The 25200-nt window shown below is 42.3% G+C and overlaps 2 protein-coding genes across 12 annotated transcripts in view; both read right to left on the bottom strand.

Moving 5' to 3' along the window:
* Positions 1–1119: 1119 nt before the first annotated feature.
* LAMP3 (lysosomal associated membrane protein 3) lies at positions 1120–17743 on the bottom strand. Its single transcript, XM_035334047.1, has 6 exons — positions 17362–17743; positions 13081–13832; positions 11637–11759; positions 8577–8634; positions 7354–7521; positions 1120–5263 (listed from the first exon to the last, which is right to left on the bottom strand). Exons 1-6 carry the CDS (start codon positions 17405–17407, stop codon positions 5124–5126), a joined length of 1287 nt encoding a protein of 428 aa, XP_035189938.1. The 5' UTR covers positions 17408–17743; the 3' UTR covers positions 1120–5123.
* A 4458-nt stretch (positions 17744–22201) lies between these two features.
* The window catches only part of MCF2L2 (MCF.2 cell line derived transforming sequence-like 2), a 154526-nt gene continuing 151527 nt past the window's right edge, over positions 22202–25200 (bottom strand). For 10 of the 11 annotated variants that reach the window (XM_035334040.1, XM_035334038.1, XM_035334035.1 and 7 more), the window contains 2 exons: positions 24727–24830; positions 22202–23496 (listed from right to left, as the gene is read on the bottom strand). In XM_035334040.1, coding sequence (XP_035189931.1) covers positions 23396–23496; positions 24727–24830 — 205 coding nt within the window. In that variant the 3' untranslated portion in view covers positions 22202–23395. Of the gene's footprint in view, positions 23580–24726; positions 24831–25200 lie in introns of all 11 variants that reach the window. The other variant, XM_035334041.1, reaches the window with a different exon arrangement.

The raw sequence follows: 25200 nt of genomic DNA, 5'->3' as shown, positions 1-25200 counted from the left end.
ATCTTTCTTATCATGAGTGGCAGAGAGGTAAGCTCATTTTGTCCTTTGGCCATCCACGTACTTTCAAAGTGCCTTAGCTTACTAGTGAGGATTAACTTCATAAAAATCTTTCTCCACTCACCCTTGCTATTTTCCTCAAATTGATGCTTTTTTTAAAAAAAATACTTCTTTTCTCTCCTAGACACTGTGATGCAAAGCCATTTCTTCAGTGAATCCCAATGCTTTGTGCTTCTAGAACAGTCCATGGTGTGATTTACAGATTTATTTTTTGCCTTAAAAAGAAAAATGTTTGATTATTCTTCCATCTGCCATTAATCCTTATCAAGAAAGAGAGATTTCTGAGATAACCAGCAGTCGTTACCAGGGCATTTTATCCCTGAGAGAAGTTTCTTTCTTTCTGCTGCCCTTGTTGGCACTTCTCTAATAGATAAGTACCATGCATCAGCTGTCAGCAGCATAAAGAGAAGTTTTTCTCCTCCCAACTTTACCACATCTGCTTTACTGCAATTCATCTAACTACCTTAGCTTCTTTAGATATGAAGAACATGACACATGAGACTCAATCAGCCATTTCAGAGCCTTATCTTGCACACAGAGCAAAGGAGGTATCTGGTATCCTGTTTCCCAATCTCTCTGCCCACCCCTCTCTGAGTCAGCCCAGCTACATCATGCAGCCTCCCAACAGTGAGACGTTACAGGAACCTGCACCCAAAATGGGGTCTGGCTGTGCTTATTAGCCAAACTTGGTTTCAGGTTTCACTGGAAAGTCTTTAAAGATGAATCTGAAGAACTTTTGTGTGCCCCCTTTTACTGAGCAGTTTACCCCTCACAGCTGCATCATCGCTTTGCTATTTTAAAGTGGCTGTTGTGTTATTGACGTAACGAACAGCAAAATCACAGCAAAGTCACATTTGTTGGGGAATTCCTTTGAACGGCATAGAAACTGTTGAATTCTGGAATTAATATCTGGTATTTTCCGAGCTATTTGTTTCCTCTATTTTCCATAACGGAACACTCAAAGGACGCTTTCTCTTCTGAAGGTTCTCAGAACAGTTCCTAAGATCATTATCTGTGAAAAGAATTTAAACACAAATTAAAAAAACATCCATTACATCTGCAGTGAGTTATGGTCTGTGTTTATTGGACCAATAGGAATCAAAACGAGAAGTAGACATATAAAAAAAGCAACTCAGGAAGTTGTGGGGGGATTAACAGAAAACTTCGCACTATGTTCAATTTTATTATTTTTTTAATGCTGATGACACATAGATAGAAATGTCAGATGAGATGCCCAAACCACAGAAAAAATCATTGTCAGAGTCATGGCTAGGATATAAGCAAATCTGTGTCTGTGGCTCGTGTCCAAAACCCGTATCACCCTGCCTGTTTGTTAGAATATAATTTTATTTTAAACAGCTTAGGTGAAACAGCACTCAAGAGAAAACAATTGCACAGAAATTCACACTGTAATGACTAAATACAATCTTTATTATAGAAATACCAATAATAGAAAAATAATGAGCATATTTTACTTCTCATAACAAAGTAATTTTTAGCAACCACGTATTATAGCAAGCTAGAAGCGATCACCCAAACAATCTTCATACACTCAGGAAGCTAATCTACATCTCCCTTCCTCTGTTCAACAAGAAATAACTGCTGGTTTTTAATTTGGACTTTTTTTTAATGTTGTTTTTGTACATCAGAAAGCAACAAATGACTGAAAGCAATTAAATTTTGCTTTATAAACTCCTTGGCTGCTTGACTAACTATGACAGCATGTATCTATGGGATGCTCTTGTGTCTAACTTGGGTGTGTGAGAGACCACCGTGAGTGGCATGCCCTGGGGTGAGAGGAGCAGCAAAGCATCAGGTTGCCTGCGTGTTTTGTGCTCAGGGAAGGAGGTCACAGGGGAATGGTTACACCTTGGGGTTTGGATCTGATGCAGGAAGGAATTGTCCAATGGATCCTCTGCTGCTGTAAAGCACTAACTCCACTGGACTCATCTGGCTGCATGTTGGCAGTGTGTCATGGGAACTTTGAATTGTTTTATGGGTTTAGAACATGAGCACTTCATCACTGCCATTTAGGGCAAGCCCAGAAAGGATTGTAGGCAGCTTCAGAAAAACAGCAAACAAATAATAGCAATAAAATACATTAGAAATTATCAGTTAATCATGAATCTAAGCATTGTTCAATACCAACAGTTTGATTCATGCAAGTGAGAAAAAAATGGGGAGAAAAAAGCGTTAACTTTGCATCATTGGTAAACATGCCAGAGGATGTCACAAGATGAAACACAGAATTACCAACCATTAAGAACATCTTTCTAGCCTCATTTTGCTAGAAAATGTTAGAAGACTTCATATTAACATAAAGAGCTTTTTCAGTACAGAACATTACAAGAAAATGCTATATTTGTATCAAAAAAGTAACAAACCATACAGAACAGACAACCCAAAACCCCAAAGAACATGTGAAATAGGACTTAGTTTTGAGTTGGAAAGATGCCTATTGACCACCAGTCAGAATGGCTTCGGGTCAGATTGTGTGTGGAGCTCTGATTTTAAGGCAATGCTTGTTGTTAAAATGCCCACATGTGACAGTTTAGGACACAAGCATCAGTATTACACTCAGGGGCTCATTTTCAACTGGAAGCACTTCCATCTATTTACCTTTAGCTGCTGTACACCTCAACAATTACATTGTTTAAAAAAAAAAAAAAAAAAAAAAAAAAAAACTTTAATACCATATTAAAAAAAATCTGCTTTCTAAACAACAGTTCAATAGTATTGAAACTGTTCTCTTCTACTTAGGAACAAATAACTCAGAAATAACCCACAGCTTCACTTCTTCATCAGATGAACAAAACTTGACATTTTACTTTGTTCAGAAGAAACAAGCAGCAGCCTCAAAATTCCCCAAATCTTTCCAGACCTGCAGTACTTAGAGACAGGAACTTGTTCCCAGCACCCAGATCTCCTGTTAACTGACTGATTTTCATGTGAGAGGAACCATGAATGATCACCCGGAAATTTAGGGAGATCCTATTAAGCCCAGGGCCTGAACAAAGACACTGAAGTCAGTGGGCTGTGTGTCCCCTAACAGGGGGAAAAAGAGGAAGAGCTAAAATAAGCTGAAGTTTTCTAAGTAATATTAACACTGCTGGAGCCTTTTACAAAATAATCATTGAAATACTGGAGCATTCAAATCATCGTGGTTGTATGCTATTTACCTTCTAATTGTAGTCAGTTGACTCCCTTGCTCTCAGCTGGTTCTGAGTTCTGCCTTATTCTTCTCCAAGTGCAAAAGTGCTTCAAAATTGTCTTCGTCTTTCTTTTTTACAGGTTCATTCAGACTCAAAGGGAGATTGTTAATCCTGCAGCTAACTGTTACAGCCACTATGGAATGGTGCAACTGCTGAGACGTGTTTCCCTGATGCGGTCCGGCACCTTCCAGGAATTCATGGAATGGAAGGATTTCCTTCCTTTCTCAATATAAATAAGTAAACTCTCAATGGTTAAGTACTAGTAAAATATCAAAACTATTTTTAAAAATACTTGGGGCAGATTAGACTCACGAGGATTTGACATCAGTTTTACCCCATGAAAATCCATTGCCATTCATAGCTGCTCAGGATTTGGGCCATTGCCTAATGGAAATCCAATTATCTTAGAGTATTTCTATGTTGTTTATTTCCAAATTAAACTAACAACAAACAAGGAATTTTTACAGATAATTTCAGTCTTTCTTTTGTTTAGTGGGTGCCATTCCAAAGTCCTTTTCAAGGCAAAACTTGTATTAGTAACATTTAAGCCATTGCCCTAACCCCTAAGGAGGAAATGAGCTCTTACAGAATATTATTTTCTCTTTTATAAATGTTTTTATCTATAATTTCTTATCATTTTCATGTAGCTTGCTGAAGTAAGCAGATTTGTATGTGGTATGTGTGTGTGCACGTGTGTTTATGTGCATACGTTTAGCTTTGTAAATCTTGTGTGACAACAGAGAACACTAGCTGAACTTAATTACTCTTATAAGCAATTACTGCTTACAAGCCTTCATCTTTTGCTTAGCAGGAAACAGACTACAGAGTGCTACAAATAGTGTGCTTTAAAGCAACTCCAAACTATTTCCATATGAAAATCTGGCTGCTCAGCTGTAAGTGCATTGGGTATTATTCACTCTTGGGCAGAATGTTTGCCCAAAGCCTGTGCAGGCTTTTAGTTCCCACAGAAGCCTTAAACAGACAACTTCAGTGGATTTCTGCTTGCTCAAGGACCTTGTGCAGGTCTGCCACAGTGCTGGCTACTTAATCCCCAGCATTTTCAGTGGCAATGGTATGTTCCCACATTAAGAGACCCTATTTGAGTCATCATCTCTGCACGCAGAGTCACCTGCAGCTAGAAAAAAACTCTAAAAATACTTCCTTCAGTGTAAGGGTAACTAACATATTACCACTGTGTCCCTCTGAAAGGCTTAGTAGGAAGCAACAAGAAGTTACTAATTATAACCCTGGTATTTTAAAGGACTAGTGGGAACCTGTTTATCAATGGAAGTCATACTTACACTTGCCCTGAGCCTTCAGCAAACACGATGCTCCCACAAGACTAGTACTGAGCTCTGATTTAACAGGGTTGTCTGTAGCTGTGGACTTCTGCTCTGCTCACTGGAATGTTGTACTACTGGACTCATCTCTTCTAAGAAATCTCAATGCCATCTTTAAGAAATGGGTTCCTATTAATTTTTTATTTTGTTGTATTTTTAAGAAAAATCTAATGGATTCTGTGGGGGATAGTGATACTGTCTGCTTTACACTGGTTTTGATCATCTGACTTAGGTGGTCTGAATTCCTCCTTTGTCGATAATATAAGGAATTTATTCTTTCAACTTTGGTCATCTGGACTACATCTAAATTAGATGCTAAGAATAGCCTAAAATACAGGGTATAAATCCTCTCCATCCCACCTTAACAAAATCACTCCCAGAAACGTGCATTAGCTTTAACCACATGGTGTCATTTCACTTAAAAATATGCCTCCAGGGTAGCAAGACTGCCAGGTAGAAGCAAAAACTTGGGACTTCTCTACTTGCCATACACATTTGGAAGTACAAAGGCACCTCATATACGTTCGTATCCTCTATATGTTTTTTTTCTGGAAATCAGGAATGTGACGAACACAATGACCAACAGTCCCAGTATGCTCAGGCCCACAGCGACAGGAACTGCTTTCCTGTTTTTATCACGAAAACATTCTTCTTCTGAAAGTAAAAGGAGATCAAAGAATGTGTTAGAACAGAACACCATGCTTCTAGACTATGCATCCACATTCCAGAAATTAGTGAATACAAGCTTTTTTCAGAAGTTCTCAGAAACTTTACTCACTTTACTTTGAGGAAAACCTTGGTCTGTGAACTCTAGGAATTCTTTCTGATCTACTGAAATGCACTTCAGAAGACACTTGGAGCTTTTCAGACTCAAACAGACCAAGTTATAGATGTAACACTGCTGCAGTCTTTACAAAAACGTAAGCAAGTTGAAACCAGTGATCATCGGTGCTTTCTTCCTCTTTTAATGATAAGCAAATCCAGATCAACAGAAGTGAAACTACAGGTCTCAAGAAACCTACAGGCTGGTGATGTGTTTACCTTATAGAACCATTCCTTCACTGGGAATTTTGGTATCTCAAAATGTACACACACGGCAGATTTAGATAACACTGTCATAACTATTTCACAGCCACTGGAGAATTCTTTCAGAGATGGTACCTGCTTTCTCAGCCCTTTGATCAAGAGCAAAATTATTTTAATTTTGTGTATGATATTGGCTAACAGAGATTAGCCTGACCTTGAAGACAGAGACTTTCTAAGCTGCCTCTGCCAGAAGTGAGGCCATACCAAAAGCCATATCTGATTTCATACATTGTAAAAATTCAAACATGAATATGGGGACCAGATGGGACTTTGACTCCTATGAGTTGTCCCAGTTCAGTTTTATTCTGTGATAAAACCTTCATGAGAATGAGAGCACAGATTGAATTCTTGGTATGGGTTTTAAGAACTTAAAGAAAGTTTGTAAAAAAAAAAAAAAAACTTCCATATCCTAAAAAAGCTCCAGATGCAGTTTCCCATTATATTCCTTCTAGAATAAGAAAAGCAGCCAAAATTTTGAACAAAAGAATGAGTCAGACAGAGCCAAACAGAGTCAAAAGAGAGATCTAAATTAAGAAGAATACAGGGGCAATATTTTGTAAGCATGAAGGAAGTCAGATGGCAGAAGAAGGGAATGTTTTATTAGTGCACGTGAAGGGCTGGATTGCTGATAGGCCTATCTGTCCACCTGAATTCTTGTATGGAAATACTCTGAAAGTCACAGGAATATAAAGATGTGCTATTTGAAAGAGATGTCAGGGTACCACTGAGACCATCTCTGTTCTGTGTAGAATCTTTCATGCACCTCATAAGAAGTAAGGCAGTAAACACAGCACCCATACTATGAAATACGGGAATTTCCAAGGTCACCCAGGAGCCCTGGACCCCACACCCAGCCAGGTCCTGACTGCATCCTGACAAGAAACATGAATGGCAACATCCTGCTTCCCTGTGGAAGGAAACATAGGCAAGGGTGTAGGGAAGAAGCTGTGACAAGCCCCTGTATATTGTGCCAGAATAGGCTATCCAGAGACTAGAGGAATCAGCACTGGTCTCTCTTTGTCTTCCCAGTGAGTAGTAATAAACTATGTTTGCCTTTCTGCAAAACAGTCAAATTGCAGCAATAACCATCACATTTAATTCTGGAACTAGGGAGCATGCCAACTGTGCTTTCCTCAGGAGCACATTTCATCATGTCTAGACACCGCTGCTCTGAAAGTATCATCCTGCATTAACGAATATCCCTTATTAGTTGGCAGTTTCACTGCTGCAGCTGTGGGATGTCATGGGTGTCAAGAGCTTTTCAAAACAGTTAAGATCTAGCTATATTGAGAGCAGTGACCTTGAACTGAACATATTAGGGGCTGGAAGAAGCCAGTGCAATGGTGCTGAGCACACCTCCGCTCGCTCTAGAAGAAAATGGATTGAGAGGAACAAAATGGTGGCTGTAGAGTTGAACATTTTTAATGAAAATGGGAAAGAGAAATTACTTAATGCAGGAGGGAAAGATACTCTTCCATCTTCCCTACGTTTTAGCTCCGTGTTGAAAATGACTGGGAAAAGGGTAAGACAGGTTAGACAGGTTAGAGTATTTGGGAAGTGGTTTATATGGTTAAAATCTAGCAGAAGGAGATATCTCAGGCTATCAGAGTGCTGACAATTAGATCTCAGGAGGTGGAAAAAGTCTGCAGATTACTTACCTTTTCCAAACTGATTTCCAACAATATCAAAGGCCTGCAGCTGCATATTAATGATGAGTAGCTGGAAGGTCTTCTCCAAGCCAAAGGTTTGCTTGCTGGCGCACTTAAAGGAATTCCCCAGCTTTGCTGTAAAATGCTGCTCACGTATGGCTACATAGTAAAGTACACCTGGAGGCCATAAAGATACAGACAGTGACAAATGGGCATGCACAGTAACACTGCTAAAACAGCTTCTTTCTGAGATGAAATGGAGGATGAGTAGCAGCCACAGCAGCGACTAAAATGTGGACATTTTCCCCATAATGTATGTTACATTTCCTCTGTGTTTAAATGCGTGCTTTAATTACCAATGGGCAACTCGGCTGAGCTTGGTTCTGAAAAAGTGGATACAACTTCAGATGCTTCTTCAAATCATGTTTTAAAATGAGTATGCAAGAGCTAGGATTCTCACAGGAGCTGACACCTATCTTGGGTGTCCATCATGGCTATTTCCAGACAAAAAGACATACAACCTCTAGGGTGGGAATTTGACTTATCCAGTACATATTGCTTTACATATTAAATGTTTGCTGCAAGTTTTAAAAAATACTTTAGTGTCACAGTACTTTACAAAAAATATGGCTGAAGTTTGATTCCAGAAGTAGGAGATATCTGAAGCATGAAAAGATCTTGCAACCTGGGCCTTGCATACATATCCTTCTTTGAGAGCAGATGCACTAGTTTAATACAAAATCATCCGCACAAGCCCTGAAGCATTCTTTCTCAACCCCATCTGCCAGCACAATAGCATTTACCTCTCCTCCTCTTCAGTCAAATTCAGGCTGGTCCTGACCACTAGTTAGTTATTCCAGTGTTTTGTTGTTTGCTTGTATTTTTTTTTCACAGCATTTCTCTGTGCTGGCAGATAAAAACTATTCTCAAGACTGAAGACTGTTTGGGACCTTACATTTAGGCCTAAATTAATCTCTATTCTGAAAGAGTAGTGAAAGGAAAGGGAAAATTTTTGAGGACAAAAGGAAAAATTTTAAAATTTTGATGAAACTGCAGCCTGGTCACTTCTCTTCCATTTGCATGACATAATATTTAGATGAATGACATATTGAAAGCCTAATAAATGCATAATTTGCAAAATTCAGTGTTTTAAAGATATGAAAGCCTATCCAACACACAGAATAGTTTGATAGGAAATTAACACAGTGAACTTTAAGCATAAAATCACTGACCTTCAGCAGGTAACTGTAATCCAGCCTCAATTGCACTGACATAGTATATGGGAGCTTTCTGAAAAAGAAGATGTATCATTACTCCTACTCCATTCCTATATTTGTGAACAAAACAATCACAAAAGGGAAGTGGGCACACACAAAAATCCCAAATAAACACTTTTTAAAGCATCACATTCGAGACCCATCCAACTTGCTTGGATGTATTGCTTTCTCGTTTCCAAATCCTTACTAGATAAGCTGGTGTAATGCAACGGTCTCAGATACATCACCAGTTCTGCTCAGTTTGGTGAAACAGGACTGTGCAGATGTGCTTTTGCACACAATGCTTAAGCTAGACATTAGTGTGATACTTGTGGTAACCCAAAGTAGGAGGGAGTTAAGCAAATGTTATACATTGCACAAGGCATGTCATAAGACCAGTTTAGTTTTAGCAACCTGTTTTGCTTTCATGTAAAGTTCCTACAATGCCTTCATGGGTAATCCTGCACTGAACTGCAGGCTGACCTGCAGGCTGACTGCTTGCATAACTTAAGCTGACATGTTTAGAAGTACCCAGGACTCCCTGCACTACAGTGCACTTTATGCACAGATGTCCCCTGTGTGAGTAAACTGCAGAAAGCAGCCGTGCTTTGGTGTTCATCAATGTTTTGATCTAGGAAAGGTCAGCAACAAGCAGAGAGACAGGAGCTCCTCTCTGCACACTACCACCTCTCATTTTCTATTTTGTCTGCCAACAGCAGCCACTGCAAATGAGGAACCGGCAACCTGGATGTGTCTACAGGGAAGAAAACTGCTATTTCAACCCTGTTGACACTGGCTGGCTTTACTCCATCTGCCTACAGACTGCTGACATGGAAAGCATCAAGTACTACAGCATAGAACAAAATTTCCTCTGAGGGTCCTGCCTGTGTATGCTCTAAAACCCTGGTGCAACCTGAACACTGTCCTCCCCAGGACTGTCATATCATGAGAGCTGGCCTCAGGGGCTTCTGCCTGCTAGCTGTGCTGGAGTATGATGCGAGTCTTTATGCAGCAGCCCCATTACTGACTTTAATTCCAGCCGTGAGCACACAGAGACTGGTGTCAGCAGACACGAATGTCTCCTGGGCACCCACTTTTAATGTCATGCAGTTTTGAAACTGGTGGGATGGACTATGAAAGAAGTTTAAGAAAGAAAGAGGTTCTTAGCATTGTTCCTACTTAAAGAAATAAAGAGGTCAAATAATACCTTGTTTTTTGGCAGCTGTGTTTGGACACACCTCATGACTTTGCCTGGGGTAAACACCGGCTCCTACTTCACGTATTGGGGGTTAGTTGCAAAATTTCCTTTTGTCAAGTTTTTTTGCAAAAGCACCCAGAAGCGGTGAGTACTGAGCCAGCTCCTCACTTCCCACAGCCACACCATGGCCACAACCCAGCTCCTCTGTAACCTTTGAAAACCTGAATTGCCTCCTCTGGTGCACTCCTGGTTCAAAGCCAATACTCCAGCAGCTGGAGAGGCTGTGGGGACCAAACACATCAGAAACAGCAGCAAAAAGATTTCTTATTGCCTCACATTTCAAAGAAAGCTAAGCCGACCCCTGGCACTCTCTTGAGGCTTATCTTGGGTGGATTGCCTGATGCTGTGCCAGTTCAGGACCTTTTTCAGGGCAAGAGAGGTCAAGTAGTTCCCAAAGGTTCACATCACTCTGTTAGCACTGCTATGAGCTGGTATTTTTATGGGTACTTGAATCACCAGACTTTTTCTAAGGATCCTCATAACAGAAAATGCCACCCTTGTTGCAGAAGGCATACATTTAAACCAAACACTCATGGTCTGAACTGATCCCTTGTTTTAAAACAGGTCCTTGATTTTTCATCTCACTTTTCCTCTGCAGCTTTTAGAAATCTTCCTGCCATACACTAAAATCAAGACAATTATCGATCAAAAACACCTGCATGTATTTGGAAGCACTGCACGCTGCCTCTCAAAATGTGTAAATGCCTGAAGGAGAGGGGGTATGACTGAACTCTTGGCATTTGTCTGTGGTTATAGTGTCAGCAGTACACGTGGTAGCTTATGCTGAAGACTTGTCTGCATGTGATACGGTTCCAGCCAGAAATTGGTATTGATGGACACAATGTCAAAAAGACGTTTCAGATTAAGAAAGCATGAGCTTCTCTCTTGCCCAAGGTTCCTTGCATACTTATACGTCTCCCTGGTACAGTGCATTTTAAGGGCACTTATCTACAATTTCGTTGTTGTAGCCCAGTTGTTTGGAATTTTCCACACAGAAATTAGAAATTAGGCCCCCTTGGCTGTGGGTAGGCTGTAGCTCCTGGGCACGTACACCTGCACAGGTTGCCCTCTGGATTTAACAACCACAGCCAGCTTTTGGCTGGGCAGTATTTATGGGAAGCAAATGACTAACTCCACATGCATTCAGGTTGCCCCTGAGACACCATTTTGTAAGAACAACTTGACAGCATGAGTCAGGGCTCTCAACACACACACCTTGTTCCTGTGCAGGGCTCCTGCGGCTCCAGTCCCAAACCCATTCTCTCTGTCCCCATCTAATGCAAGCAGTGGACCTGGTCTTCCCCCCAGCTAGATTTTTACCTCTGTAAATATGAGAGGAAGATTTTGCTTAGGGCTAATCTAGACTTTGTGTTGCTAGATTGGTAGCTGTAAAGCCATTCTTTAGCACTTTCTACCAAAGGATTTCAAAGCACTGTACTTCCTCTTTATTACACACAAGAACCTTTCAAAATTCAGAGTTCAAACAAGCAAGGCCTGATGTAACACTGAAGGCAGCCCTGCTCTGAGCTGGGGGTTGGACCAGGTGGCCTCAGATGTCTCCCAGCTTGAATTAATCATTGTTTTATGATTCTAGCCCCCTGGGAAGGGTAGGAATAATAATGCCTCACACACATGTGGAAAACTAGCACTGAGGTGGATGAAATGTCTTTTCCTGCAGCACACTGTGTATCACTGCAGTGGCTGGGAGACGATCAGAGGCAGCCCGGGTTCCAGCTCCTCAAACCTAAACCCTCCTTCCCACTAAATGAAAGAATTACCTTTACAAAGACAAAGTTTATAAACCCTCCGCTGAAGGTGATGTTGAGCACGGACTGCACTGTCCCACAGCTTCCAAATACCTGCGTCGTGTTGGGGTTGACAGTCAAGTACTCCATCTGCTTCTGTGGAGAGAAGAGACATTCTGAGGCTGCTTAAGGAGAGGAGGGAAAAATTGAGTATGAAACACACAGAGATTTACAAATATATATATATATTTTTCCAGACAAGCTCTGTGTGTCTGGATGAACAGGCTAATGGCTGGTGGCTCCAGCACAGCCTAATTGCTGGCTGACAGGGTCCTTCCCTGCTTTGTACCCTGCTTTGAACCAGCCCTAGTACCGACCGGTTCCAATGCATTAAACTGGCAGAAAATAAGAGCTTTCTGCTCATGTAGTGAAATGAAATGAGTTAGAACAGGGTTAGGTGAGCACCAGCAATAGTTTAGAGAGGGAGCAGTGGGAACTTGTGCCTGAGGGCAGAGAAAAGATCAAGACGGAGGCAGGCAGTAGTTAGACTGGCTTTGGCATGGGCTGTTCCTCTGTCAGCCCCGTATCACCTCCTCACAGTTCATCTCTAACTTCTGCCAACGCATGCTGTGGTCTGAAAGGAGACCTCTGAGGCCCTTAATGCACTCCTCAGTTCCCTCCGTCTCATACACACCTAACTTTTGCAATAAAAATCTCCCTGTGGTTTGGTGATGTTGGGAATAACACTCCCTGCCTGGCTTCAAGCCAGACAAGGGGTGAAAAATACTTTCACCCATATTAGATACTCAACCCGTGTTAGAAATATTCTGATTCCAGGCAAAAATATTTGGATTTGCACTGGGGATGGCTCAAGAAGTATGAACTCCAGAGCCTGAGGATGTAACCCCACATACTATATTAATGGAGGCTACAAAACTTTAACTGTGAGGGCTATAACCACCATTTCAAGTTTTCATACATCTTTTGCTGAATTATCCACCATGAGTCATCACTGAGAGAAGGTGGCAGCTTCCCAGGTCCATGCTCTGATCCAGCCTGGCAGTTTCTGTGCTCCTAAGAGCTCGACATGTCGGCATCAAGATCTGAATCCAAGTCTGTGAGCTGAAAATTTCTTGCTTTCGTTGCAACTTGCAGTTTCAAGCTCTACACTGAAACCAATTCAGTTTTTAACTAGTCTCCTATTCTGGAAAACAGAAAGAACACTGGAGCCTGTTCTGCAGTCCCAAGTATTGCTACCACAGATGCATCACTGAAATGAAAAGGCACCCATACTTCCCAAAGATATCATTATACATTCTGTGCTGCTGAGGCACAGAAAAGGCCTTAGTCTGGTAGCAAACCACTTTTTTATCATACAACTTAAATTCTGCAAATTGCTTTGAAAGGAGTAGAACAATTTCCAGCAAATGAAGGAATAGGAATTACAAGGCTGAGCCCTGTAGTGCTTTCACCTCACCTTCTGTTTGTTTTGAACCATCAGTTGCAAACCCATTGCTGCTTTGATGCAGGTCTTGTTCCCACTGGATAAAGTGTATGTGCCAGTGGGGATGGGAGAAGGCTGCGGTGCAAGAGTGGGTCTCACTGTCACCGTACTAAATGAGATGGTTGTTTGAGTCTGTGGATGAACAGTGGTTGTGTTGGTCACGGCTGTGGCTGTTGGACTTTTAGGAGCTGTTGTTTGATTTGTTGATGTTGTGGTGGGATTTATAATTTTCTTGGCTGTAGCAGTTCTGACAGTGGTTGTCATTTGCTTCTCTGATGTTATATTCTTCATGGTTGTGTTTGCAGCTGTGTTTGCGTGTGTTGTGCTTTGGTTGGCAGGGGCCACGGAGTATACGGTTGTGTTCTTCACAGCCAGTGTAATTGTTTCCATTGCTTGGGTTGTAGCCTGGCCCGCTGCAGTTGCATCTGCTGCTCTTGTGGTTACTACCGTGAGAGATGTCTGGCCAGCTGCTTTTCTGGTGGCTGCTCCTGCCTGGGCTGTCACGAAGGAGGCTGGTGCTGTTGTTACCTGATGCTGGCCTGTTCTCTGCACAGTTGTTGTATGGCTCATGGTGCTTGTGCTGTTAGATTGAACTGTGGTGCCTCGATGGGGTGAAGAGTGATAAAGGGAAAGTGGCTGAGCAGAAGTAACTGTATGGTGGAAGGATGTGGTTTGTGGAGACTGCTTGGCAACCAGTGCCACTTCAGCACAGCAGGAAGAAAATGCTGCAAAAAAAGCAAAAAAAATGAGTAGTCTAAAACCTTTGCATTTAACAGTCTTGTTGATACCTGAAACATTACTGCACTGACTTTGTTATTATCAAATGGGTGACATGATTTTGTTCTTCCTTTGGCTCCTGCCATGATAGGAGAGTGCAAGCAGACATGCTGGAGGACAACCCATATTTTTTCACCACTCTCCCAGTCTTCACACCTCTGAATATAACTGTTGCAGTGGCAGCACATTGGTTCCTGGCTCCCCACGTGCTGCTTTTGCTGTTGAAGAAGCCAGAGGATGCTGGAAGTGTGAGTAGATCTTGCACAATCCCCACACAGCACATTAATTCCCTCGCAGACAGTAATACAGCAAGATTTGCTAGGAGCAAATTATCAAGGTCTAAAGAAGAAGTTCTATGGCTTATGGGTGTTGTTTTAACAGCCTGTAATGTTAAAAGGAAATCTGGGAGTGAAGGGATGGTTGGGTACTTACAAACAAAGCATGGAGAAAAGGAGCATTTCTTGTATTTGAAAGAAGAGAGGAAGCATAATGGTTATAATGGTTCAGAATAGTCTGGGAAACCAGTCTGGGAGACAGGGAAATTCCAAAAATCTATTTATGATGTTGTTGTAGCTATGTCAGCCTGAACCCCCAAGTTCTTCATGGGAGATACCCAAGGGGATATTCCAAATGGGGAAGATGAGCCCTCTTAGTGATGGTCTTTCAGCAACAAGAAACAAATTTCAAGGTACAGCATTCAGGGGATTTTTGGACCACATTTAAAAATAGTCACAGCAGCAAAATTACACTTGCATCTTATAACATTTACAGAAACGTATCCCATGCAGAACTGTAGAGAAAATATCTGTTTCCTAAATAAAATTAACAAAGTGAAGACAAGGTGGGAAATGTACATTGTAAGAATAAATAAAGGTCACAGCTCTTCTGTTTGAGCCTTTGATTGTGAGTATGCACAAAGATACTGAAAAGATGAAGCCAAAAGTCATAAATCATGGGCATAAATGTATTCCTTTATTTGCTAGTTAAATGCTTTACTGCCTAAATTAGATGGAGGACATAGTTAAATTCTCAAAATACAACTCGATAGAGTTGAAAAGGCACAAAAAAAAATGGCAGGACAGATCCCTCTGGTGCTGAATTTTATCAGAAGGAACCAAAAAATGCCACAATTATTAATTATACTTTAGTTAATTTTCTCACTTTCCCCTAGACTTTACAACATCTGATGGCAAAGCTGGAAAGCAGATAACTTCTCTCCTTCTCTGTATGCTTACATCTATAGGGCTGGTGGAAAACCAGAGCAGTTGCTGTGTACCATGTATAGGAAGTTCAATCTGAACCAGCAAAATAGAGATAAAAAAGAAGTTGCAATTTTCACTCTTTTTTTTTCCCCTATAAGTTTTTGAAACAACCCATATTTGAATTTCAATGCCTTAAATAGTCAGTACTTCTCAGTTTTTACCTAACCGATCTGTTTTGGTTAGTAACCAGATAACACAATATCATATAGACAGAGAGAGAAATATTATTTCCCTAATGCTTGGATGCTGCCCATAGTTTTTAAAGGGAACTTAATTTTTCCCTTAAAGGTCATTGCAACCTAACTATTTTTCATCAGAAAAACATTCAGACCAATGGGGTCATTGAGGGGTAAAGTCCAAAGTGCCTTTGGAGTAGCCTGTGGCTCGTGCTCACCAGGTAACGTACCAGATGTCTCTGCCCAGCATTTTGGAGCCTCTGCTGGGCCACAGCCATGCTGCCCGTTGATTCGGGCCATCTTTTCGAAAGGCATTTGGCCACATGGGCTCCATCTCAGCAAGCCCTCCCAGAGATGGGTAAGGATTGCTCTCTGCACCTAGTGGTCTTGGCCATCAAAAGTGGCCGCAGAGCAACAACAAATTGAAGCCCTGCATCCTGTTGTTAGTTTCCATTTCTTTTTTTCTTTGTTTCTAATCTGGGCCTGGAAGCTTCTGTTTTGAAGTCGTGGTGACAGGGGAGGTTTCAGATACAAGAGTCAAGGCCAGCAAAAGCACACAACAGCTCTTCTTCCAGGCACAAGAGAGGAAGAAGAGCACTCAGTGCCATGACCTGGTAGCAAAATGTCTCAGCCTGACATTCTGTAATGGGGTGAGTGGGAGAACCTCTTGCTGGGGATTTTTTTCTCCTTCTTGCTAACCACACACTCCCACAGCAGCCCAGCAGGTTTGTTCTGCTTTGCACTGCCCGGAATAAATGTTTGTACTTGGCTGGCAGATTTTGTAATAGTTATGGACACAAAAACCTGACCCAGCTCCTGCAGTCAGGGGAAAGGCTCTTTGGTTCAAGCTGTTGAGGAACTGGAAAAACACCAAGATTTTCTGAGAGGTTTCAGTACTCTCCGATAGAGCTTTCCTCAAAGACAAGAGAGGTTTCTTAAACCTCAAACCCATTAGATCTTCCCCTTTTAAACTCTGATTGTGCTTAATTTCCTACCTGTGCAGAAAGACCCCATTTTGGGGCATTAACAAAAGATCACAACAAATTACTAAAGGCACAATCAAAAACAGATGAAGATCAGCCGAGGCCAAAGACATCTTTGCTGACCACTGAGTTATTTCCGTGAGCCTGATCTTGCTCTTGCTCTCCTTTCTTGTATAGATTTTGGGGCTACTTCAGCAGACTGTGGCTATAAAGAGGGTGTGGGAAAGCAGAGCAAACACGGTTGGAGCTGTCTGTGGTCAAGACCCTGTGCTGCTCTCCTGCTCTCTACGCTGCCACAGCAGAGCTGGGGGGGGGGGGGACAGCGGGTGTTACTGGTGTGATACCGGCACAGTGACAGCAAAACACACCGCAGAAACCCAGTGCCCCACCAGCTAGAAAAAAGAATGTTTGCCTGTTACAGTTTCAATCACTCTCCATCCACCCTTCCAAAGCAGATTTTGTACAGCTACAACTGTTGAGGGTGGACTTTACATGCTGGGACACATCCTTCACCAGGCTGGCTCCAAAGATTTTCACAGAGCAGGACTGAACGGTGACTTTGATGTGGTTTGTTGGCAGATAAGCTCCAGCCTGCCTCTGCCTTCCCCAAACCCCCTGCCTCACTCTTGCTTTCCTGATCAAGCTCTGCGCCTCACAGTGCAGACAAATGAACGACTCAGGCAACGTTTCTTTAGTTTTCCTTTTGCTTGTTTCTCTCAAGACCTTCAGTCAGTTCCGCTGGCCTGGGAATCATATTTAATTAAGAAAATTAAAAAAGCCTACTTCTGATACTATATTGAGCTGTCTCTGTCACAGAGCTTGTGTCACCAAAGAATACAAGGCAAATTATAAGGGAAAGCATCAGACTACACCAGCTGCAATTAAATATAGTTACCAGTTATATAGTTACAGTTTCTTACCAATGGGACTTTATTGAAAGCTCCCTTACTGTTATGAACAAGATTCCCTCAAGTTTTCAGTCTGTTAAGTGCAAAGAAATAAAAGCAGCATACTGTGTCTCTGATTCGGAAAGAAATGCGGGTAGATGTGACTTACCGCAGGCAAAGGTGAGCAAGATGAGCTGCGGCACGCTTCTTCCCATGGTCAGCAGAGCTGCAAGTCCAAGAAATGCTGCTTCTCACCGTGGAGCAGGTTGAAAGGAATCGAGGTTTCCTGTGGGCTGTGAAGTTTCACTTGATGTAGAGTGCTCAGTCACGTGGGTGGAAAGGAGGTGGGGAGGGAGGGCGAGAGCGATGCTGCGCATCTGTAAGCTAATGCAGAAGGAAATAAATAATGTTTAGAAAAGAAAGTGAAAACAGAAAGGACTGCTGGGTTAGCACAGGGAAGGATAGGCTCTCCCTGCAACTGAGTCCTGGGGCTCTCTGGGGCCACACAGAGCTTCCTGCTCCTCCTTCCAGTTTGGATAACCTGGAGCAGATGCAACTGTGCCCCAGTGGAGGGTTGAGACCAGTAAACCTGTACTTTCCCCCATGTTCTTAAACAAAATAGTTTCTTTAGAGCTTAACTCCTTCTCTGAGGTTAAGGCACAGAAGGGAGAAGTGTGATCTCTGGCTGCCTCCTCAGAGAGCCTGCTCAAAGCGAGACAGGGCTGAGCAAAGTCCCAAAGGGCTCTGATCCTATCTGGGGACTGTCGGCAGACTTTGCTGCCCAAGGACTGAGCATGGTCAGGGTGGATCCCTGAGGTGGCTCACCGTTAGCATTAGTGCTGTGTCCAAACCCACTCCCCAGCAGAACGCAGTGACTCACCTATGTCCCATGGTGTCCTCTGTGAGCCATGCCAAGCCAGGACAGGAGCAACGCAGGCAGGTCCCAGCGTGTGGAGCCACATGTCAGAGATCTGCAGCAGAACATCACACCCACCCGTGTGTGCGGCTGGATTCCAGCCCTGCACCCTTGCCATGGGGACTGCTTGGTGTGGGGGAAGGAAAGCCACACACATCCCAGAAAAAGCTTACTGGATGTAGAAAAGAGATAATAAGCTCGTGGAAAGGGTCTGGGATCTGGCATGGTGCTGATTCTTTTTTTTTTTTTCCCCATCAATATTAAAATGCAGTAACATGACAGGGCCAATAACTTGAAAACTCAGGTGGGGTGAAGTTTGCCCCTAGAAATATGGATGCTGATTAAAATTAGTTCCAATTTATTTTGCTCTCTATATTTGCAGTGTGTTTCTGCATTCTCATTTTTATCTCCTTGCCCTTCTACATGATCCACAACACACGCTTTTATCAATGAGCCCTCCTCAACGAGCCACCGGTAGCAGACATCCTGGGGCTAACTACCACACAGTTATCCTACGGCTTCCTCACCTTATGGCTGCAGCATGAGCACGCACAACTCTCACCTGTCTTGGTGAACTTTCCTAAGAGTCCCAGAGATTCAGGAACATGACTAAGGGAGAGGGACAAAGGAAAATTAAAACAACACTTTGTGCTTTTTGTGACACTTGCATGTTGCACTAATAAGGTTATATTGGATGGATGGGTGGGTTTTTTTCAGCTATGCTGATGGGCCTTTACTAGTACACATTTATTTTGAACAGAAAGCTCATGTGACTTGTTGCTTCGTATAGAGACACCAACCACAGTGCTTTGTACTAGTTATAATTTTTATAAATTTCAAACAAAGTGTGGTTCTACATAGGTCAGAATGGCCTAATTACAGAAAGTTCATTTGCACACTTTTTTTTTTTTCCTTGTAATAAATTCATACATTCTGTCTTGACTGGAAAAAAGGACAGGTAGTTCTGTGCTTTTTCCCTGTCTGATTATCTCTCATCAGCCACAATATACAAATACATCATTATCAACACCATGGAAAATATGTAAGAAAAACAAACTGTACCAATTCTCAGCTGGGGAGAGGAAATCTTAGCAGCTATTTCAGCTCCAACTGCAAGAAGAAATACACATTTTGGCTCTTTTTTTTTTTTTTTTTTCCTCCCCCTATTCTTAAATATTTCTAATCATAAATATTAGAAATCAGGCTTTGAGTATTTTTGGAAAGGAAGCCCAGGGCCTTTTTCATACCCAATCCTGTCTGAAATCTCAGAACCTAAGAAAACGATGGATAATAAAATGGCTTTTCATCACATACACAACCAGAATATAACACACACACACAGCTTTGTTGTGACTGGCAGGATGAGCCAGTGTTCAGACACAGTTGGCTGAGCCATTTCTGATGCAGACAACGATCACTGGTCTGATTCTCCATTCAGTGGGGTAGGACAATGAAAGAAGGATCACGCCTGGGTACATTCTGGCTTGGTTTACTAAAGCAACAAGACTGATTCAAGGTCATCGCATGTCTGTTTGTCACTGCCTCTGGCAATGATGGAGCCCATGGCCCACCCACACCCAAATGAGCAGAAGGCAGAGCTTCAAGGATCTGAAGTTTCTGCAAATTTCACAGAAGCTGGCACTGGAGCAGAAGAGGAGATCCAAGCCAACACCTCTCCCCAGAGGGCAGATCTTGCTAGTGCAGACCCTCAGGGAACGGCCAGGTGGCCAGGCAGCTGGCAGGGACTCGATGGTCACGAAGCAAGGGCATGGTGCTCAGCCACGTGCTGCTGTGGCACAGATTTACCTTGGGCCTTGTCTTTTCTACAGCTGAAACTTTGTGAATACTTCTAAATGACTGCTATATTATCTCCAAACGACATTGAAATGAAATCCATCTTTGGAAACCACCGTTTTTAGGCCAATCTATCTGAAAATGACAGTCTCAAAGACCTAGATACAGAACAACTATACCTTAATGTACACATCGGTGTTGCTGGACCTTAGCAGATCATATTCCAAACTGTACGTGGAGAGTCATGGAGAGTCATTCCCTTAATCATCACCTTGCTTGACAAAAATACACTAATTAAAAGACTATCCTGTCCACTACTAAAAACAACAACAACAAAGTCATCAAACCCCATTCTGTCACGTCAGCAAAGCCAGAACGTTAGTCCTTGTTGGCTGCCTTCAGACTTGTCAGCAGCCTGGCCTTCCACTGAAATTTATTCTTTAAAAAGGCAAGGCCAGCAGTCTCACACTGTCTGAGGAGCACCAAAGACATCAGCCAGGCAAAGGGCTCTGGGAACTCCCCAGCAGCAGCTGCGGCATGGTCTGAGTCTGGGACATGGGGACAGAAACAGGCAGCTGCCTTTGGCTCTCTGGCTCTACAGAGAGATTAAAGACACAACTAACTGGTGTGGGCTCCCTGCTCAGGTTCAGTGGTGTATGAGGGTAGCTGTGGCACAACCAGCTCCCAAAGACCACTGAGACCTGAGTGCTGCATCACTGCTGCACACAGCCATGGGGCAGGGAGTCACTACCCAGCCTCAGGATATTCCTGGTGCAGAGGTAACTCAAAACTTTGGTCCAACAGGATAAAACATGAGATATTGGGAAAAAAAAATGTTTTCAAAAGCAAAGTAGGAATGAGAATTGTTATAATCCAACCCATACCTTTGCAGTTATCAAATGTGTTGGTGAGCTGGGAGACAGGAGACACTTCTGCAGCAATCTTCTTCCCTGCTCCAGCTCCTGAGTACCCCACAGGATGCCACTGCTGACACTCACGTATGGCACAGTGGGACATGTGAATGCTTTGCTTTCCCCTGAAGGGTCCCCAGTTTTTGCATACATGCTAGAATTTAACATCAGAGTTCGACATGAGGGAAATGTAATACCTCCCATTTTACAGGGAGATACTGAGACATCAGGGGATATAGGAGCAGCACACTGACACCCTGCACACAGTAGAGGTAGGAAAAGGACTCGCAATACCTGATTTTTAATCTCCAGTTCAAACAAAGACTTCCCACTGCCATGTCACCATTAGAATGAGATTCTTCCACAGAAACTCCAAAGTGCAGGTTTGGGTCTTCCCACAAGTGTGCAATGTCACAAATCCTAGTTTTGGCAGTTTCATATACACAGGGTAACCCTTCCCCATCTCTCTCTCTCTCACACACACAAAAGCTTACTATACTTACTTACTAATGTGCAATCAAAGCTCCCTTCCCTGTTCCTCTCCTGTGCATAGGGCAGGGGTAGTCAGGAGCACTGTTATCAGGCCATGCAAAAATTACTGAAAGTAATATAGAAACCAAAGGGAAGTAATTTTATGGAGAGGATTAAATAATTGCACTACAAGAAAATATCACTGCACATTTCCTTGGGGGACTGGAAAGAGTCAGTTCTTCCCTCAAGGTGCTCATAACTTCAGCAGATTTTAGCAGGAATCATGTTCCTGGGAGCCTACATGTCATTTTTAAGGTAAATGACCAGCATGAAATGTAAAAGCTCTTATCTCTGTAGGACAAAATTAGCTACCAAAAAGTTACAGTCCTTTTGTCACAAACAGAAAACATCAGAAACCAGAATTTAGAAATTGAAGGTTAGAAGAACATTATTCATGGGGATTCACCACCACAGTGCAACGCATAATTAACCAATAAGCCTTCACAGGCAAACAAAATCTGAATAAGCCTTTACCTACCTACTTCAAAGCTCTTTCTTGAACGGGACTATCTACTTGCTTCGCAGCTATCCTGACTCACACACTACGATATTTGCAATACCAGCCTTCACTGATACACAAAGAAAAACATTCAGGTCCCTGCAAAGAAGATAGCAAACACGTTACAGACTCCTACTGTTTTGCTAAGAGGCTCAGTTACTAAAGAGTGTTATTTGGTTTTGCATTCTCTCCATTTTTAGTGATCTTGTCCCCTTTATTATTTACAAAGAGCATCACTGTTCTCAGAGATAAACAAAAATCTCTAATATTGAAAGCCAATCACTGTTTTGAGCTTCCAGGGTCATTTTTTCCAGTCTGATCTTTACCTGTTTGCAATCTTAGTTGATACTATTTTTTACTAAAGTACTAGCAGCTTTTGTGGGACCTAAGACCCAATTACCATCAAAATGCCTTCACACCTTAACAGCTGCTCTAAATGAGCTAATGGCTTGTATAGGAATAATAAAATCTGTAATCACTTTATATTGTACATTACATCCTTATGTGGCAGAGATTTGGTACAGTCCTTTAACCAAATGTCCTGGAAATAGGTATTTAACTACAACACTTTATCCACTCATTGGAGCATCTAATGCTCACTGCCTATATGTGATGCTTAAGTATATTCCATGTGGGGGATGAAATGTTCCTACTCCATAGCCCAGCACACAAAAAAAGCATGCAGTCTACTCAAACATATGACATTAAATGGCATTCAATTGAATTCTCGGCACCAAATGCAAAGGATTGTGAACCAGCAACCACAGACTGCAGAGGGGGCAGAGGAATGACTTCTATTGTATAAAGAGTTAAACGTGTTCTTTGTCACAGTAACTGTCACACATCCTTGCCTCCCGGCTAAGCACTGCATCTCCACGTCATGGCCAGGAGTTGCCATCTGCATCATCCCAACATAACGCTGTATGCAGCAGGTTGTTCACTGTGCCATTGCAAAAGTAGTCAAGTCACTGCTGCACGAAGCCTCTCTGATGGTCCAAGTGAGAAGTTTCCTTTCCACAGCCAACCTAAAATGTGATGGTTTTGGTGTTTACCATCAGCAAAAAGGGCACATTTGTGATGTATCATCTGGAATTAAGGAGGGCGGGGAAGGCACAGCCACTGAGGCAAGCAAATGGAAAAACCTCCAGGCGACCCCATAATAGAGCAAGAACTCAAAACCATGTATGTGTCCCTCTGCAGTAACTTGGTGTTCAAGCAAAGTTGCCAAAAGGTGCGTGCATAGTAACTCTCCAGCTCTGCTGTCGACCTAATTTAGGCCACATCTTCTGAAACATTTTGATAAACAATGCAAGAAGCATTTTTCTCCTCTAATACTGATGGTGGTTTTTGATGCTGTCTGGATGTTCATGTTCCTTTTGGGTTTGTTTTTCCCAGCTTGCCAGGTGGGCATTGCAGCTCTCATCTGTTCATGCTGATGAAGTTTCAGAGAATTATGAAGCTCAGAGCTAGTGAGAAAGGCAACTTTGATCCAGTGTCCACCCAAAATAAACAAAGAGATGGATAGGGTCCTGAGAAAGGCTGGTCCTACCATTCAGCTGCCAGCCCTCTGTTCTGCTGGGAAGCTTTTGGCCACCTCGCTCTCCTTGGTGTCTGAATCTACTGAGGCCGTGCTGCAGGAATCATTGTACATGTCTGAAAAGGAGGACATGGGCATTGTCACTACAACACGTCTAAAGGATTTCCCATCTACAGTCTTGAGGTTGATTGTTAAAAGCCTGAAATAAAATAAAAAAGTAAGTACAATAATCACAATTCCACCATTCTCCTATTCCCTTCATTTAAAAAAAAAAAAAAAAAAAGGCAAGGGAGGCTCTTTTGGCAAGTAATTAACTGTAATGTGCATGGTTTGGTTTTCTTTTAAAGCATCAGACATACTAACATAATCAGAGCCATAGTTAAGGCACTGAGGCTGCAGACAGAACTGACCTGTTGTGCAGGTGGAGGAGCAGCAATTACCAAACTCCCTTTAAACCACAACAAAGAATCCTGTTATCTTTCAGGAAGGGTTTTCTCCACTTTAATGAACTGACCAAAACCACCACCAACAACAAAACCAAACCAAACCAAACAAAAAACAACAAAGGAAACTAGTAACTCAGAATAAATAGCTGCTGGCAGCTCTCTATTGCAGGTCCCCAAAGAGTGGCTGTGCCAGATTTTGCTTTGTTCTGTTACCAGCAGAAAACCAGGGCACATTTTAGTAAATTATGCTTATGGATGGGCAAAATTTAATCTAAAATTTTAAACCTTTGATCTGCAGAGTTGTTGAAATACAGCTTTTCCAGTGCAACCTGTTTGGGTGTTAGATCAGAACCAAAGCTGAAGGAGAAAGAATGATTATAGTGAGATCTCACCATAGCAGCCCTTCCTCCGGCCTTTGTAGACAGCAGTGAAATATCATGAAAGCATTAATAGTTGATGAGATTTTAACATTTTCAAACCTAGACCAGAATCACAGCCCTGACGCCGATCTAAATGCAAATGGTACCTGTGTTAGGATGAAAGCTATGCTGCAGTTATAACATAACCAGCCATGTACCACACTTGGATTAGCTGTAAAGTTGCTAGCCCAGGTACTGGTAGCCAGAGGAATTTGGTGGAAGATTCAAATACCACCTGAGAATGGGAAAACAGTTAGACCAAGGTAAGCTGTTGTGCCTAGCCAGCTCTGACACCCAAAGCACCAAACTTCAGGCTAGCTCAGCTGTGTCACCAGAGACCGCAGCACAGACATACACTCAGGCTGAATACTTTAATATCGAAAGTATACTTTATTACATCCTTTTTCAGCAGATGTACACACACAGAGAGAGAGAGAGAGAGAAAAGAGATTTTAAATACCAGTAAAACATTTCCTGTTACCTGCATTGCTGTTCTTGATTATGTTGTTACTGTCCCCCTCTGCTGGCTGCAATATACTGGAAGGAACCCATTCACTTTTCTCAGAGACCAGTTTCTTCACTAACCTGTAACTCAGAGAACAGTCAGTGCATTCCTTTACGTTCTCTTTCCCTGAGTTGAGTTTCTTAGAGATGTATGTTGGACAGCTATTTCCTAAATTAAAGAGGTAGTGGTCACCAAGTAGCTGTAAAGCATGTGTTTTACCCAGGGCAGTCCTCCAGTTATCTGTTGCCCAAGTTTCAGCAGCCCGAGATGGTGACACAGTACCCCAGAGCAAGCTCACTTGCAAGCAGACTGTATGAGAAGGAGGCAGTGGCCCTGGCCCATGTTTGAGACCCTAGACCAAAGGGGTTGAAGAAACTGAATTGTCCATTTCCCTTGCTGAAAGTATTATCCAGGGTGCATGGTTTTAGTTTACTATAAAAACTACTTCAT

Source organism: Oxyura jamaicensis, chromosome 9 (assembly GCF_011077185.1).
Source record: "Oxyura jamaicensis isolate SHBP4307 breed ruddy duck chromosome 9, BPBGC_Ojam_1.0, whole genome shotgun sequence".
Taxonomy (NCBI): domain Eukaryota; kingdom Metazoa; phylum Chordata; class Aves; order Anseriformes; family Anatidae; genus Oxyura; species Oxyura jamaicensis.
Note: the sequence above shows the minus strand (reverse complement) of the source record. Positions and strands in the feature narration are given on the sequence as shown.